This window comes from Schistocerca gregaria, chromosome 7 (assembly GCF_023897955.1).
Source record: "Schistocerca gregaria isolate iqSchGreg1 chromosome 7, iqSchGreg1.2, whole genome shotgun sequence".
In the NCBI taxonomy this organism is placed as follows: Eukaryota; Metazoa; Arthropoda; class Insecta; order Orthoptera; family Acrididae; genus Schistocerca; species Schistocerca gregaria.
In genome coordinates this window covers 38,130,699-38,145,709 of record NC_064926.1, presented here as the reverse complement: position 1 = coordinate 38,145,709, position 15,011 = coordinate 38,130,699, and the positions used below count along the sequence as shown (strand labels likewise).

Sequence of the window (15,011 nt, the reverse complement as noted above, 5' to 3'; positions counted from 1 at the left end):
AGCTAATATGTTCTTTTGTGTTGTAGCATGTGCCATGAAGAGGTTCCTCCATGTTGGCCAACAGGTCATAACCTCACAGACTCATCAGACAGCATAAATGCTATATGATGAACATCCTCCATGTTAAGGCAGTGTTATCATTACTTTCTTCCAATCCATGTATTTATGCTGACAATATTGCTTTGCCACTCACAATGAAAGTTTGACAGAAGTTGAAGCAACACTAACATCAGACATGAAGACGGATGAATACTTCAAACATAATTCATTTCAACCAAATCCTCAATAGCCCATACTATCAATTTTCCACCTACAAAATAGACAAATAAAGTACAAACCTAATGTCGCATTTAGAGATCAAATTCTCCAATATTGCAACACTCCAAAATACCTTGGTGTGAACCTATACAGTTCACTGACACACAAAATTCATCTCTGGAATGTAACAGCTAAAATCAAAATTGGGAAAAGTAGTGTCCAGAAGTTAACAGTAACTGTGTGATGTACCATTGTAGTAGTCCTCAGATCATCAGTTTTAGCTCTTTGATGCTTAGTCACAGGGCAATGCTCTTCCAGTTGGGTAAATAGTCCCCACACTACAATAATTAACACAGTTCAATCAAGCAGTGCACCCCATCACAGGGTGTATTTAGCAGTGCACCCCATCACAGGGTGTATTTAGCCCATTGGCTGTCACGTCTTAGTAATAGTCCACTAATACCATTAACAAGATCATCACCATTGCTGAACATGTGGACAAAATACACATTAGGAAGTGCAGGAATAGTGCAAAGCACTTAACTTGCATAATCTAGAGATAGTAAGGCACTATCCAATTATGTAAAGAGTGAGTGAGTGGACAAGAATGAAAAACAACCCAGAATTACCAGTACATTCAGAATTTTTGTTTTTGCTATTCTGTAACTGGTGTGCTTTAACAGACAACACTTGGATCTTCCATTGTTTGATAAACCATTCTGGGAAATTCATATTATCCATCTAGGTGCTTTTTGAGAGGTGTAAGCAATAGTCATTGGAGATACAGTAATGTTTTTCAAAAAGTAATGCAGTTTCCTACTTTTATCCATGGGAGCATGAGCAGTCTGTCTCTACCAGTAGCATTAGCACAAGCTATAGCAGTTACACAATCCATGCTTATTTAGGACCAGGTGCTGCTAATTCATGATGTAAAGCAAGAGTTTTTCTTGGCTAAGCTTTCCAATTGATCCCAGTTTCATTAGCGTTGTAAACATTTTTAAGAGCATAAGCTTCTTCCTTCAATACATCTCTTAGTCATATTTTGAAAGGATCAGCTGATGAAGAATCAGCAGACAGTTTTTCTCCTTGTATTTGAAGCTTACAAATGCTGTGTCTTGACTTGAAGCATATTAACCAGCCTGTGATTGATTTGATGTTCAGCAGCCCTCCAACATTTTAATTAAACCGAATTGCATTTTCACATAGAATGGGACCACATAAAGGTTCTCCTGGTTATCTTTTTTTCTGTAAACCACTTGTAAACAGCATCTTCTAGATATGTGTTCATGGTGAGCTTAATTGTTTCACACCTTGTTGATCCATCAGCAGAATCAATCTGAGATACAGAACTGATGATGCATGTCTTTTGTTTTTTTATATCCAAAATTCTTGTCTTACCAACCTTGTACTAATTAGATAACTTGGTTACAGATTGGTTCACTGATGCTCCACATCTGACCCAGTGTTTCATTGTATAACACTCCTACAATCTTTTATTAAACTTGTATTTATCTCTCACAGAGAGGACAATATTTTTACGTTTAAGCTCTTTATAACAGAAGTTTACTTTATGCACCAAAATTAACACAAGTGACTGTAACAGAGTGCAAACTATTAATATTGTTGGCAACTCAGCATTGATGAAGAGGGGAGCCATGCTCTCAGTGGAGGGCATGCACGAGTGAGAAACAATTCAGTTACATGGTTGGTCAGTTGGCCAATATTAAGATACTCAAGGTTCTACTGTACCTCAATGATACTGGTGCATAATGAATTGGATCAGAACCGACTGCATCAGATGTGGAGCATCGGAGAACCAACATATAACACTAAACATAGAGAATTGCATGGTGTAGACCTAGATTCAACTGGGACACTGGGTGGCATTCTGTGCTGATCAATGAGGATTGTTGCTTATGTCTACGGAAGAATCTATAGAATACGATGAACAAACAAATGGACAAATAAATCTGATCAACAACAACATTTAAATAAATACCTAATGAAATTTCACAGGAACTATTGACTCTCAAGATCCATACCTCTCCAACACTTGGAACCATGACATGGAAAGTTACTGAGCTATTGGATATGACAATAGGACTGACTTGGTAATTGTTGTAGGGAGACTGAAGGCTTGTAAGTATATAAACAGAATAGTAAACCATGTTGCTGCAACGTTCCGGACCAGGATAGCAATGACAGTATGTTCAAGCAGGATAAAGGAAAACCACACATTGCAGTTATCACCAGTAACAGGCTGAAGGAAGTTCAGATCATTTACTGGCCTGCTATATCTGCTGGTTCTGTCTGGGATGCGATAGATAGATGTATACCTTCATATCAGCCAGCAGCCAGTAATCTTTACCAGATGAGAAAGCAAATGTCTCAAGTGTGGCAAGAATTCCTCAAACTGTCATTCAGCAGCTGTAAGCATTCAGGCCACCTTGAATGCAAGGGTGTAGCCTACTTGTTTCAGTGGGATTTACAGCTCATTTTGTTGTAGTGGTCTTCAGTCCTGAGACTGGTTTGATGCAGCTCTCCATGCGACTCTATTCTGTGCAAGCTTCTTTATCTCATAGTGATGCTGATATTCGACATCAGTCCCGAATGGAATGAAAGTATAATAATTTAGTACCAATTATGTGATGAAATCTTCACAGAGTTTGATAAATGTCAGACTGATGTTTCATGGTATAACACTTTTCATTTTCATAAGTGTACTTGTACCCCCCCCCCCTCCCCCCCCCCCCCCCCCCCCCCCCCCCCCCCCCCCCCCGCAATGAACCGTGGACCTTGTCGTGCCTCAGTGATACAGATAGCCATACCGTAGGTACAACCACAATGGAGAGGTATCTGTTGAGGGGCCAGACAAACGTGTGGTTCCTGAAGAGGGGCAGCAGCCTTTTTAGTAGTTGCAAGAGCAACAGTCTGGATGATTGACTGATCTGGCCTTGTAACAATAACCAAAACGGCCTTGCTGTGCTGGTACTGCGAACGGCTGAAAGCAAGGGGAAACTAAGGCCGTGATTTTTCCTGAGGGCATGCAGCTTTACTGTATGATTAAATGATGATTGTGTCCTCTTGGGTAAATATTCTGGAGGTAAAATAGTCCCCCTTTTGGATCTCCGGGCAGGGACTACTCAAGAGGATGCCGTTATCAGGAGAAAGAATACTGGCATTCTACGGATCGGAGCATGGAATGTCAGATCCCTTAATCGGGCAGGTAGTTTAAAAAATTTAAAAAGGGAAATGGATAGGTTAAAGTTAGATATAGTGGGAATTAGTGAAGATCGGTGGCAGGAGGAACAAGACTTCTGGTCAGGTGACTACAGGGTTATAAACACAAAATCAAATAGGGGTAATGCAGGAGTAGGTTTAATAATGAATAAAAAAAATAGGAGTGTGGGTAAGCTACTACAAACAGCATAGTGAACGCATTATTGTGACCAAGATAGACATGAAGTCCATGCCTACTACAGTAGTACAAGTTTATATGCCAACTAGCTCTGCAGATGATGAAGAAATTGATGAAATGTATGATGAGATAAAAGAAATTATTCAGGTAGTGAAGGGAGACGAAAATTTAATAGTCATAGGTGACTGGAATTTGAGTGTAGGAAAAGGGAGAGAAGGAAACGTAGCAGGTGAATATGAATTGGGGCTAAGAAATGAAAGAGGAAGCCGCCTGGTAGAATTTTGCACAGAGCATAACTTAATCATAGCTAACACTTGGTTTCAGAATCATTAAAGGAGGTTGTATAGATGGAAGAACCCTGGAGATACTAAAAGGTATCAGATAGATTATATAATGGTAAGACAGAGATTTAGGAACCAGGATTTAAATTGTATGACACTTCCAGGGGCAGATGTGGACTCTGACCACAATCTATTGGTTATGAACTGTAGATTAAAACTGAAGAAACTGCAAAAAGGTGGGAATTTAAGGAGATGGGACGTGGATAAACTGAACGAACCAGAGGTTGTACAGAGTTTCAGGGAGAACATAAGGGAACAATTGACAGAAATGGGGGAAAGAAATACAGTAGAAGAAGAATGGGTAGCTTTGAGGGATGAAGTAGTGAAGGCAGCAGAGGATCAAGTAGGTAAAAAGACGAGGGCTAGTAGAAATCCTTTGGTAACAGAAGAAATATTGAATTTAATTGATGAAAGGAGAAAATATAAATATGCAGTAAATGAAGCAGGCAAAAAGGAATACAAATGTCTCAAAAATGAGATCAACAGGAAGTGCAAAATGGCTAAGCAGGAATGGCTAGAGGACAAATGTAAGAATGTAGAGGCTTAACTCACTAGGGGTAAGACAGATACCGCCAACAGGCAAATTAAAGAGACCTTTGGAGAAAAGATAACCACTTGTACGAATATCAAGAGCTCAGATGGAAACCCAGTTTTAAGCAAAGAAGGGAAAGCTGAAAGGTGGAAGGAGTATATAGAGGGTCTATACAAGGGCGATGTACTTCAGGACAATATTATGGAAATGGAAGAGGATGTAGATGAAGACGAAATGGGAGATATGATACTGCGTGAAGAGTTTGACAGAGCACTGAAAGACCTGAGTCGAAACAAGACCCCTGGAGTAGACAACATTCCATTGGAACTACTGACAGCCTTGGGAGAGCCAGTCCTGACAAAACTGTACCATCTGGTCAGCAAGATGTATGAGACAGGTGAAATTCCCTCAGACTTCAAGAAGAATATAATAATTCCAATCCCAAAGAAAGGAAGTGTTGACAGATGTGAAAATTACCGAACAATCAGTTTAATAAGCCACAGCTGCAAAATACTAACTCGAATTCTTTACAGACAAATGTGAAAACTAGTAGAAGTCGACCTCGTGGAAGATCAGCTTGTATTCCGTAGAAATACTGGAACACATGAGGCAATACTGACCTTACGACTTATCTCAGAAGAAAGATTAAGGAAAGGCAAACCTACGTTTCTATCATTTGTAGACTTAGAGAAAGCTTTTGAAAATGTTGACTGGAATACTCTTTTTCAAATTCTAAAGGTGGCAGGGGTAAAATACAGGGAGCGAAAGGCTATTTACAATTTGTACAGAAACCAGATGGCAGTTATAAGAGTCGAGGGACATTAAAGGGAAGCAGTGGTTAGGAAGGGAGTAAGACAGGGTTGCAGCCTCTCCCCAATGTTATTCAATCTGTATATTGAGCAAGCAGTAAAGTAAACAAAAGAAAAATTTGGAGTAGGTATTAAAATTCATGGAGAAGAAATAAAAACTTCGAGGTTCGCCGATGACATTGTAATTCTGTCAGAGACAGCAAAGGACTTGGAAGAGCAGTTGAATGGAATGGACAGTGTCTTGAAGGGAGGATATAAGATGAACATCAACAAAAGCAAAACGAGGAAAATGGAATGTAGTCGAATTAAGTCGGGTGATGCTGAGGGAATTAGATTAAAAAATGAGACACTTAAAGTAGTAAAGGAGTTTTGCTATTTGGGGAGCAAAATAACTGATGATGGTCGAAGTAGAGAAGATATAAAATGTAGACTGGCAATGGCAAGGAAAGTGTTTCTGAAGAAGAGAAATTTGTTAATATCGAGTATAGATTTAAGTGTCAGGAAGTCATTTCTGAAAGTATTTGTATGAAGTGTAGCCATGTATGGAAGTGAAACATGGACGATAAATAGTTTGGACAAGAAGAGAATAGAAGCTTTTGAAATGTGGTGCTAGAGAAGAATGCTGAAGATTAGATGGGTAGATCACATAACTAATGAGGAAGTATTGAATAGGATTGGGGAGAAGAGAAGTTTGTGGCACAACTTGACCAGAAGAAGGGATTGGTTGGTAGGACATGTTCTGAGGCATCAAGAGATCACCAATTTAGTAATGGAGAGCATCGTAGAGGGTAAAAATCATAGAGGGAGACGAAGAGATGAATACACTAAGCAGATTCAGAAGGATGTAGGTTGCAGTAGGTACTGGGAGTTGAAGAAGCTTGCACAGGATAAAGTAGCATGGAGAGCTGCATCAACCAGTCTCAGGACTGAAGACAACAACAACCACTTGTGTGGAGACAACTTGCACCTGGCCACCCTACATAAATTGATGAGTATTTACCACATACTGAAAATTAATAATTTAATATTACTATATCCATTGTCAGCATGTGATGCCATTCCACTAGTCAGAAAGCATAAAAATTTGTCAAATTATTATTTTTAGATACATCAGATGGTACAGAATGTCACACTATGGGACAGAATGTCAAACTCTAAAGAACATTATCAAAAAACTTAACAGTTTCAAACTTATGTATATGACTGTCAGGAATTAATGCCTAATCTTCATTCTTTCCATGATTTGAAAACTATTAATTCAAGTTTGGTTTTAAATTTGTGTATTCATCAGCCCATTGTGCTCATTCAAAAATATCAGGAGTATTCATTTATTCTTTTGACTTTTTGAAAAAAAGTGAACTAAAGGGCACAAATCACTGTTTTCATACTCATAGACACTTTAAAAATTCCAACATACATACAGTGCAAAGAACAAAATTGAAGATGGCATTTATCTACTATTATTTTATGAATATACAGTGAGATGTGGTGCTAAATAAGGATGCCGAAAGTCAGTGGACAAATAAGATAATACACTCCTGAAAATGAAAAAAAGAACACATGGACACCGGTGTGTCAGACCCACCATACTTGCTCCGGACACTGCGAGAGGGCTGTACAAGCAATGATCACACGCACGGCACAGCGGACACACCACGAACCACGGTGTTGGACGTCGAATGGCGCTAGCTACGCAGCATTTGTGCACCGCCGTCGTCAGTGTCAGCCAGTTTGCCGTGGCATACGGAGCTCCATTGTCTTTAACACTGGTAGCATGCCGCGACAGCATGGACGTGAACCGTATGTGCAGCTGACGGACTTTGAGCGAGGGCGTATAGTGGGCATGCGGGAGGCCGGGTGGACATACCGCCGAATTGCTCAACACGTGGGGCGTGAGGTCTCCACAGTACATCGATGTTGTCACCAGTGGTCGGCGGAAGGTGCACGTGCCCGTCGACCTGGGACCGGACCGCAGCGACGCACGGATGCACGCCAAGACCGTAGGATCCTACGCAGTGCCGTAGGGGACCGCACCGCCACTTCCCAGCAAATTAGGGACACTGTTGCTCCTGGGGTATCGGCGAGCACCATTCGCAACCGTCTCCATGAAGCTGGGCTACGGTCCCGCACACCGTTAGCCTGTCTTCCGCTCACACCCCAGCATCGTGCAGCCCGCCTGCAGTGGTGTCACAACAGGCGTGAATGGAGGGACAAATGGAGACGTGTCGTCTTCAGCGATGAGAGTCGCTTCTGCCTTGGTGCCAATGATGGTCGTATGCGTGTTTGGCGCCGTGCAGGTGAGCGCCACAATCAGGACTGCATACGACCAAGGCACACAGGGCCAACACCCGGCATCATGGTGTGGGGAGCGATCTCCTACACTGGCCGTACACCTCTGGTGATCGTCGAGGGGACACTGAATAGTGCATGGTACATCCAAACCATCATCGAACCCATCGTTCTACCATTCCTAGACCGGCAAGGGAACTTGATGTTCCAACAGGACAATGCACGTCCGCATGTATCCTGTGCCACCCAACGTGCTCTAGAAGGTGTAAGTCAACTACCCTGGCCAGCAAGATCTCCGGATCTGTCCCCCATTGAGCATGTTTGGGACTGGATGAAGCGTCGTCTCACGCGGTCTGCACGTCCAGTACGAACGCTTGTCCAACTGAGGCGTCAGGTGGAAATGGCATGGCAAGCCGTTCCACAGGACTACATCCAGCATCTCTACGATCGTCTCCATGGGAGAATAGCAGCCTGCATTGCTGCGAAAGGTGGATATACACTGTACTAGGGCCAACATTGTGCATGCTCTGTTGCCTGTGTCTATGTGCCTGTGGTTCTGTCAGTGTGATCATGTGATTTATCTGACCCCAGAAATGTGTCAATAAAGTTTCCCCTTCCTGGGACAATGAATTCACGGTGTTCTTATTTCAATTTCCAGGAGTGTAAATAAGTAGTTAATCTGTAGATTCAGCAAAGAGAGGAACATGTGGAAAACACGAAGAATGGACAGAATAACAGGAGATGTGTTAAGATGTGATAGTTCATTTAATGGTTCCTGCATCCCTCTTGTAAAACAGGTTATATTTTAAGTGATATTGGTATACTTACATGGCAGGATGTTGATATAGCGATTTTTGCGTTTATTATCAGGTAGTCGACCAACAGAAAATGTATTTGTATCATTGATATCAACACATAATGTAGAAAGTAACTGGAATTCACTGCTTAATCGTCCAGGTATGTCTAACAACAGCTCACAATGCTTTGCAAAATTTTTGAGAGGAATGGGCCGAGGACAAACATCTCTTGTGTCATTATTATTAAGGATGGTTGCCAGAGAGCTACAAAAAATCAGATATATATTAGCATTTTAGTGTAACATAATAATGGGAATTTGTTCACTCAAAACTAAAAACAGTTTCAAATATTCACCAAGATATCTGGCCATTCCGGTACATGACAAATCCAAATAAAACAGTCCCTGCCATTAAAAACCCAAACACAAGGCCCAAGGTTAGTCCAACTGCAACTTCACTGTCTGTAAGAAAAAATTACAAACGAATGGAAATTAACTAAACATTTTTATCATATCTGTGCATGAAGCATAGAACTAAATGAAACATCTGTACAATACAGGAAAGATATAAATGCTAAGCCGACTCTGTCATGAAGTACATATATTAATTAATTAATTACCACAGCATTGTAGTAAATAAAAGACTTCATTAATACCAGAGATTTCAAAAAAAAAATATTGTCTTTATTTGGAATTAGAGTGAAATAAACAGACCTGTGTGGAATGGAACAATATATGAATCTTGATAGCCATGAGAGGTATAAGCCCGTACTTTGAAAGTGTATTCTGTACGAGGGTGCAGGGGTCCATTACAATATTGATGAGTGATACAAGACTCATCTGTACCAAGTACAAAAGTAAAAACTCCGTCTGAAAGCAAGACAAATAGAAAATACATTGTTCAAATCCTCAAGAATAACTTTTGATAACCTTCTTACATTAAAAGATTTCTTATATCAGAATCAGTGAAAATAATTCAATTACCTATACTGATCATATTGAGGAATGTTTTAACTAAGAGCTACATATAACAATAATGTAAGGTGATAAGAAAACTAACAAAAACATGAGAAACACAGTAACCAACATAACAAATTGCAAGCTAATGTGTCAGTAGAACATTCAATCAAGGAAACTAATAGTTTGTGGGGTACTGATTACCATCACGAGGCAAAATTTGTAGTACTGTCAACAGACACATATAGAAACAAAAATTATGCACTAACTTGCATTCACAAACAATAGTTCCACACTTGGGGAGTAGAGGAATGAGCTGAGGGGGTAAGAAGGAAGTACAAGTCACTCAACCCCATTTATGAGGAGTAGATATAGATGAAGAGGCAAGTTTTATACATTAGAGATGATACATTGATAAGTACCATGCCAGCTTCATCACCAGAGACAATAAGGAGAGAGAGAGAAGTGAAGATGCACAACAGAGCAGAGACGAATTTTTTAGGTAGAGGAAAAAAAAGAGGTCATGTATATGGAGTTGAGGGAAATTACAAGTGTTTCTTTCTTCCCCCAAGTTCTGACTGCATAGCATAAATGCCAGACAAGTATCAGGCAGGGAAGAAGGCAATCGTGCATCTCCTGTACCTTGCATTCTGTCACTGCTTACTTCAAGACGTCAGTCTGTGCAGGGCTACAGTCACATAAACAGGGCCATCTCAATTGATTCTCCCACCAAATGTGAATTGTGAAGTCTCATTCATTTCCTACAAGTAGATGGGAGTAGCATAGCACAAACAGATGAGGAATGGGTTGCATTTATGGAGAAAACTTTACAAGTGATGGTGTTGCAAACAAATGGTGTAGAAAATTTAAAGATGGCAAAGGTGATGTGTGAGATGAAGGGGTTCAAGGATGCAAGTCTGTGGCTACAGATGACCTTGTTTAATGAGTTGATGAAGTGCTTAAAGAAAACTATAGTTTCACTATGTAGGCTTTCTTTATGGAATTTCCAAAGGTTACAAGATATCCTCTGTACTCTAGCACTTTGGGTCAAAAAGGAAGTTCAAGCTGTCAGCTACCATAATTAATTTGACTGGATGAAGCTATATGGTGTCTGCAGAGTGCCATTCAAAACAAAAGAAGAGACACACTGGTTTTTTTAATTGTTCTGATCCATGACAGTGTCTGAACCTCTCAGTACTGATGCAACCCAATGGCTCGTTTATCAATTTCAGCAAGACATTTTCAATCACCTGCCCTACAGTTCTGAGCTAGCATCAATTGACTTCCACCATTTCCTTGAACTGAAGAAGTGGGTAGAAGGGCAGTGCTTCCAAACTAACAAGGAGCTTCAGGAACATGTCAAGATTCATTGCAGTTCAGTGGTGGCAACATTATCTGAAGTGAGTACCGGAAAACTGGACCTCAATCAATTTGGTGATTATATAAAAAAGCGAATATAAATGTGTGTAACCTTTAGTAATAAAATAATTTTTATATGTACATCTCTATTATTTATGAACTTTAGGATGTTGAAAAAAACAGCTCATGCAGTTTTGCGTGAAAGAATCCAAAAAGCCCATATAGAGTAACAAGCACCCAGATCTCTTTCATCATGCTGTAGAGCATATTCAGCATTGGGATAATGGGTGTCCCCGAGGGGGATAGTTCTTCTATGCCAGTTAATCTTCTTAACCAATTTAGTGGCAGGCAAGCCTATATAGTTACTTTGTAAACAACATCCACGATTTTGCAAGTCACACTGATTAGTATTCACCAGTAGGGTGGCTGGAGTAAGTGGTAATACGTTGTGCATGAGGCAAGTTGTACAGTGGGAATAATTGAACAGGTAGGAACTTTGAGACAATGGCTTGGAAATAACACAAGAGTTTAGCCAGGACGTTACAGAGGTTAGGATGGTGATGGAAAGTGGCAGCTTGTGGTGTGGGGAGGACATCAAGGAGAGAGGATCTCACCTCATGGCTTGAGTTGACAATGTATTAGTTTCAAAAGTTATGTAATGTGCCACTTTTGCTTTTGTATATGTGCTGAATGGGATGGGATACCCACTAAAGTGATTAAAATAGTGTGCAGCATGATAGCACCTCCCCTAACTAAAATATTCAACCAGTCTTTTGAACAGTTAGACCTCTGTTCAAGACAGGGTCGAGGGAAGACATAGGAAACTATTGGCCTATATCTATTCTTACAGACCTGTCAAAAGTGTCAGAGAAAGCAGCTGCAAACCAGATCAAAAACTTTATTGTAAAAAATGATATTACAAAGTATAGAACTTTCCCCAACATTTGAGGCTTTAATGAAACAAATTGGTTAAACATGTATCATTCAAATCATTCTCCATCACTAGCCACTACTTTCTCCCATCTTTTGGGCAGTGTATGAATCCCATGTTGAAAAAATTGTTCATCTTTCGAAGTAATCCACGAATCAATCCAATTTGTGACTTCTTCAGGAGATCAGAAGTGTTGGTCAGCCAGGCCATGCACCATTCATCTAAATAGGTGATAGTCAGAGGGAGAAATGTCTCGAGAATACAGCAGGTGGGCAGGACTTCCCATTTTAATGTTTCCAAGTATGTTTTTACATCTTTCACAATGTGAGTAGAACTGAGCGAGGTGGCACAGTGGTTAGCACACTGGACTCGCATTCGGGAGGACAACAGTTCAATCCCATCTCCGGCCATCCTGATTTAGGATTTCCGTGATTTCCCTAAATCGTTTCAGGCAAATGACGGGATGGTTCCTTTGAAAGGGCATGGCCGATTTCCTTCCAAATCCTTCCCTAACCTGAGCTTGCACTCCATCTCTAATGACTTTGTTGTCAACGGGACGTTAAACACTAACCACCACCACCACCACCGCAATGTGGAGTAGAGTGTGTTGTGCTGCAAAATCACTTTATTGTGCATCTCACAGTAATTTGGCCATTTATCTTTTAATGCTCTGCTCAGATGCATAAATTGCATTTGATAACAAGCACCTGTGATTGTTTCACTTGGTTTTAATACCTCATAGTACATGACGCCAAACTGTTCCCACCAAATGCAGAGCACAATCTTGGAGCCATGAATATTGGGTTTGGCCAACGACATGGAAGCATGGCCATGATATCCCCATGATTTTTTGCATTTGGGGTAATCATAATTAACCCATTTTTTGTCCCTGGTGACAATGTGATGCAGAAATCCCTTTGGTTTTTGACACTGAAGAAACTGTTCATAAACAAACAAATGGCATTCAACGTCTCTTGGTTTCAGCTCACAAGGGGCCCAAGTGCCTTCTTTCTGAATTATACCCATAGCCTTTATATGTTTGAAATAGCTTGCTGTGTCACTCTCACTAATTGTGCCAAATCTTCTTGAGTTTGATGCGAGTCTTCACTCAGCAATGTCTACAATTCTGCATCTTCGAAAACACTATGCCAATCTACAATGTTAAAATCACTGTTCTTGGAGCATTGAAAACACTCACGACACATTCTTTCACTAATAGCGTCCTTACCCTATATACTTGAGACCATTCAATGAGACTCAGCCACTGTTTACTTCATATTGAAACAAAACAGTAACACCTCCCACAAATGATGAGAATTAAGCTTGTAAACTGACTTTTCAATGAAGAACAACTTTATGATGCAGACACAAATTGACTAATGTTTGAATGAGGTTATGTTGACTGAGGTCCAAGCCAACTGCCTGATGTCTGTGATCTGTTTCTTTTGACCATTATTTACTGTTATCACCACCTATTGGCAAACGGTGGAAGCATTGTTATACACCTTGTATTATAAGTAAGCAGTTTAGATTTCAACCAGGAAAAAACACTCTAGATGCAGTGAATAACTTTATTGAAACAACAGACAAATCTTTGGATCAGAGGAATAATGCTGCAGGTATCTTCTGTGATCTCACAGAAGCATTTCACTCCTTGAGCCACAACTTGCTCATCTACAAATTAGACAAATACAGAATTAAACACAATATTCTAAATTGGCTGACATCATCCTTACACAACAGAAAACTTGGGGTACCTATCACTTCAGATGCAGTTAATTATTATTCTAAAAGGAGTATAGTATCACAAGGTGTGCCTTAAGGCTCCATTTCGGGGCCAAGTCTGTTCCTTTTCTACATAAATGACTTACCCATAAATATAACTTCCCCATCAGTTCTGTTTGCAGATGATACTTCTGTTTTAATTGAAGATGATGATGCAGAAAAAATTCTGAGTTCCATCATAAGCACACGGAATACCTTAGGAAACTGGTTCCAGTTAAATGGGTTGAAACTGAACATTGCAAAAATCTGTACGGTACATTTCAAAACCAAACATTCAAAATGTGTGGAACTTAAAATACAACATAACAATCAACCTATGAAAGAATCTGACACAGTCAAATTCCTGTGACTAAATGTGGTCAAGAACTTAAACAGCAATACACATACTGACTTCCTATCCCATAAACGAAGCAGAATTTCATTTGCAATGCAACACTAGCAAATTACATTGACCTGAGTACATGAAAAATTGCTTGTCATAGTTATTTTGAATCTCTCATTAGATATGGGATCATTTTGTGGGGAAGTTTTAGTAGTGTTTCTCAAATACTGAAGCTGTAAAAGAAAATTGTCCAATACATAAGTACTGCACAGAAAACAGAGTCTTGTCACTTGTTACTTCAGAATCTACAAATCCAAATTGTTCCCTCCATATACATTTATGAAATTATAATCTTTTTACACGATAGACAAAAATTATTTGAGGAGAATCATTTTAACCATACATATAACACAAGAAATAAAAATGATTTTATGTTACCCACACACCAATTGAAATAATATGCATGGACTCCACAGTATGTGGGGATCACAATATATAATAAGTTGACGAGATAAAACGCATTTAATCATGAAGCCAGAAATTTTAAAAATAAGGCTACAGCAGATTCTGTGGGAGAAATGCTACTGTTCAGTAGAAGAATTCATAGGGCACAGAATGATAATTTGTGCAAAGGGTAATTAGGTGTTAGATTTTATTGTATGTATATACTGGTATAACAAAATTATATTATTATTATTATGCTGTTTTTTAACATCAAATGTTCTTTGTTTATGGTTAAATTTTACCACAGTTTGACATGTCTCCTGCACCAGAATCATGTATGTTATGGGACAAATGAGGAGAAGGAAAGAAAACAGCAGAAAAATCAGCAGTACTACACAGTTTGTCTTCTGAAGATACAAAAATTTGTCATATTAGCTCTTCTCAGTGACAGAAAACTTTTGTATGTGGACTACAGTAATGAATAAACTGAGAAAAATGTAGCTCCCTAATAACAATGGTTTTTTATGGTATCTTTGATGGATTGTGCATGTATGGTGGTGGATGCAGGGCACATTTCAATTTATCAGATGCAAAATAAATGAAGATATAATTACAGACCACTCAAATAAATTGTGGTTATGTTGTTATGAGTTCATTAGGAAAATATATTCATCAATCAACAAACAAAGGATGAACTTTTGCTTAGAGTTGAGCACATCAATAACATCTTTCTCATTCAATAATTAATTCATTGATTTCATTCATTTATT

The 15,011-nt window shown here is 39.5% G+C and overlaps 1 protein-coding gene across 5 annotated transcripts in view; it reads right to left on the bottom strand.

Annotated features, from left to right (window-relative positions):
• The window catches only part of LOC126281330 (phosphatidylinositol phosphatase PTPRQ-like), a 410,186-nt gene that overhangs the window by 139,741 nt on the left and 255,434 nt on the right, over nt 1-15,011 (bottom strand). For all 5 annotated transcript variants that reach the window (XM_049980191.1, XM_049980192.1, XM_049980188.1 and 2 more), the window contains 3 exons: nt 9,158-9,313; nt 8,800-8,905; nt 8,476-8,708 (listed from right to left, as the gene is read on the bottom strand). In XM_049980191.1, coding sequence (XP_049836148.1) covers nt 8,476-8,708; nt 8,800-8,905; nt 9,158-9,313 — 495 coding nt within the window. The remainder of the gene's footprint in view (nt 1-8,475; nt 8,709-8,799; nt 8,906-9,157; nt 9,314-15,011) is intronic.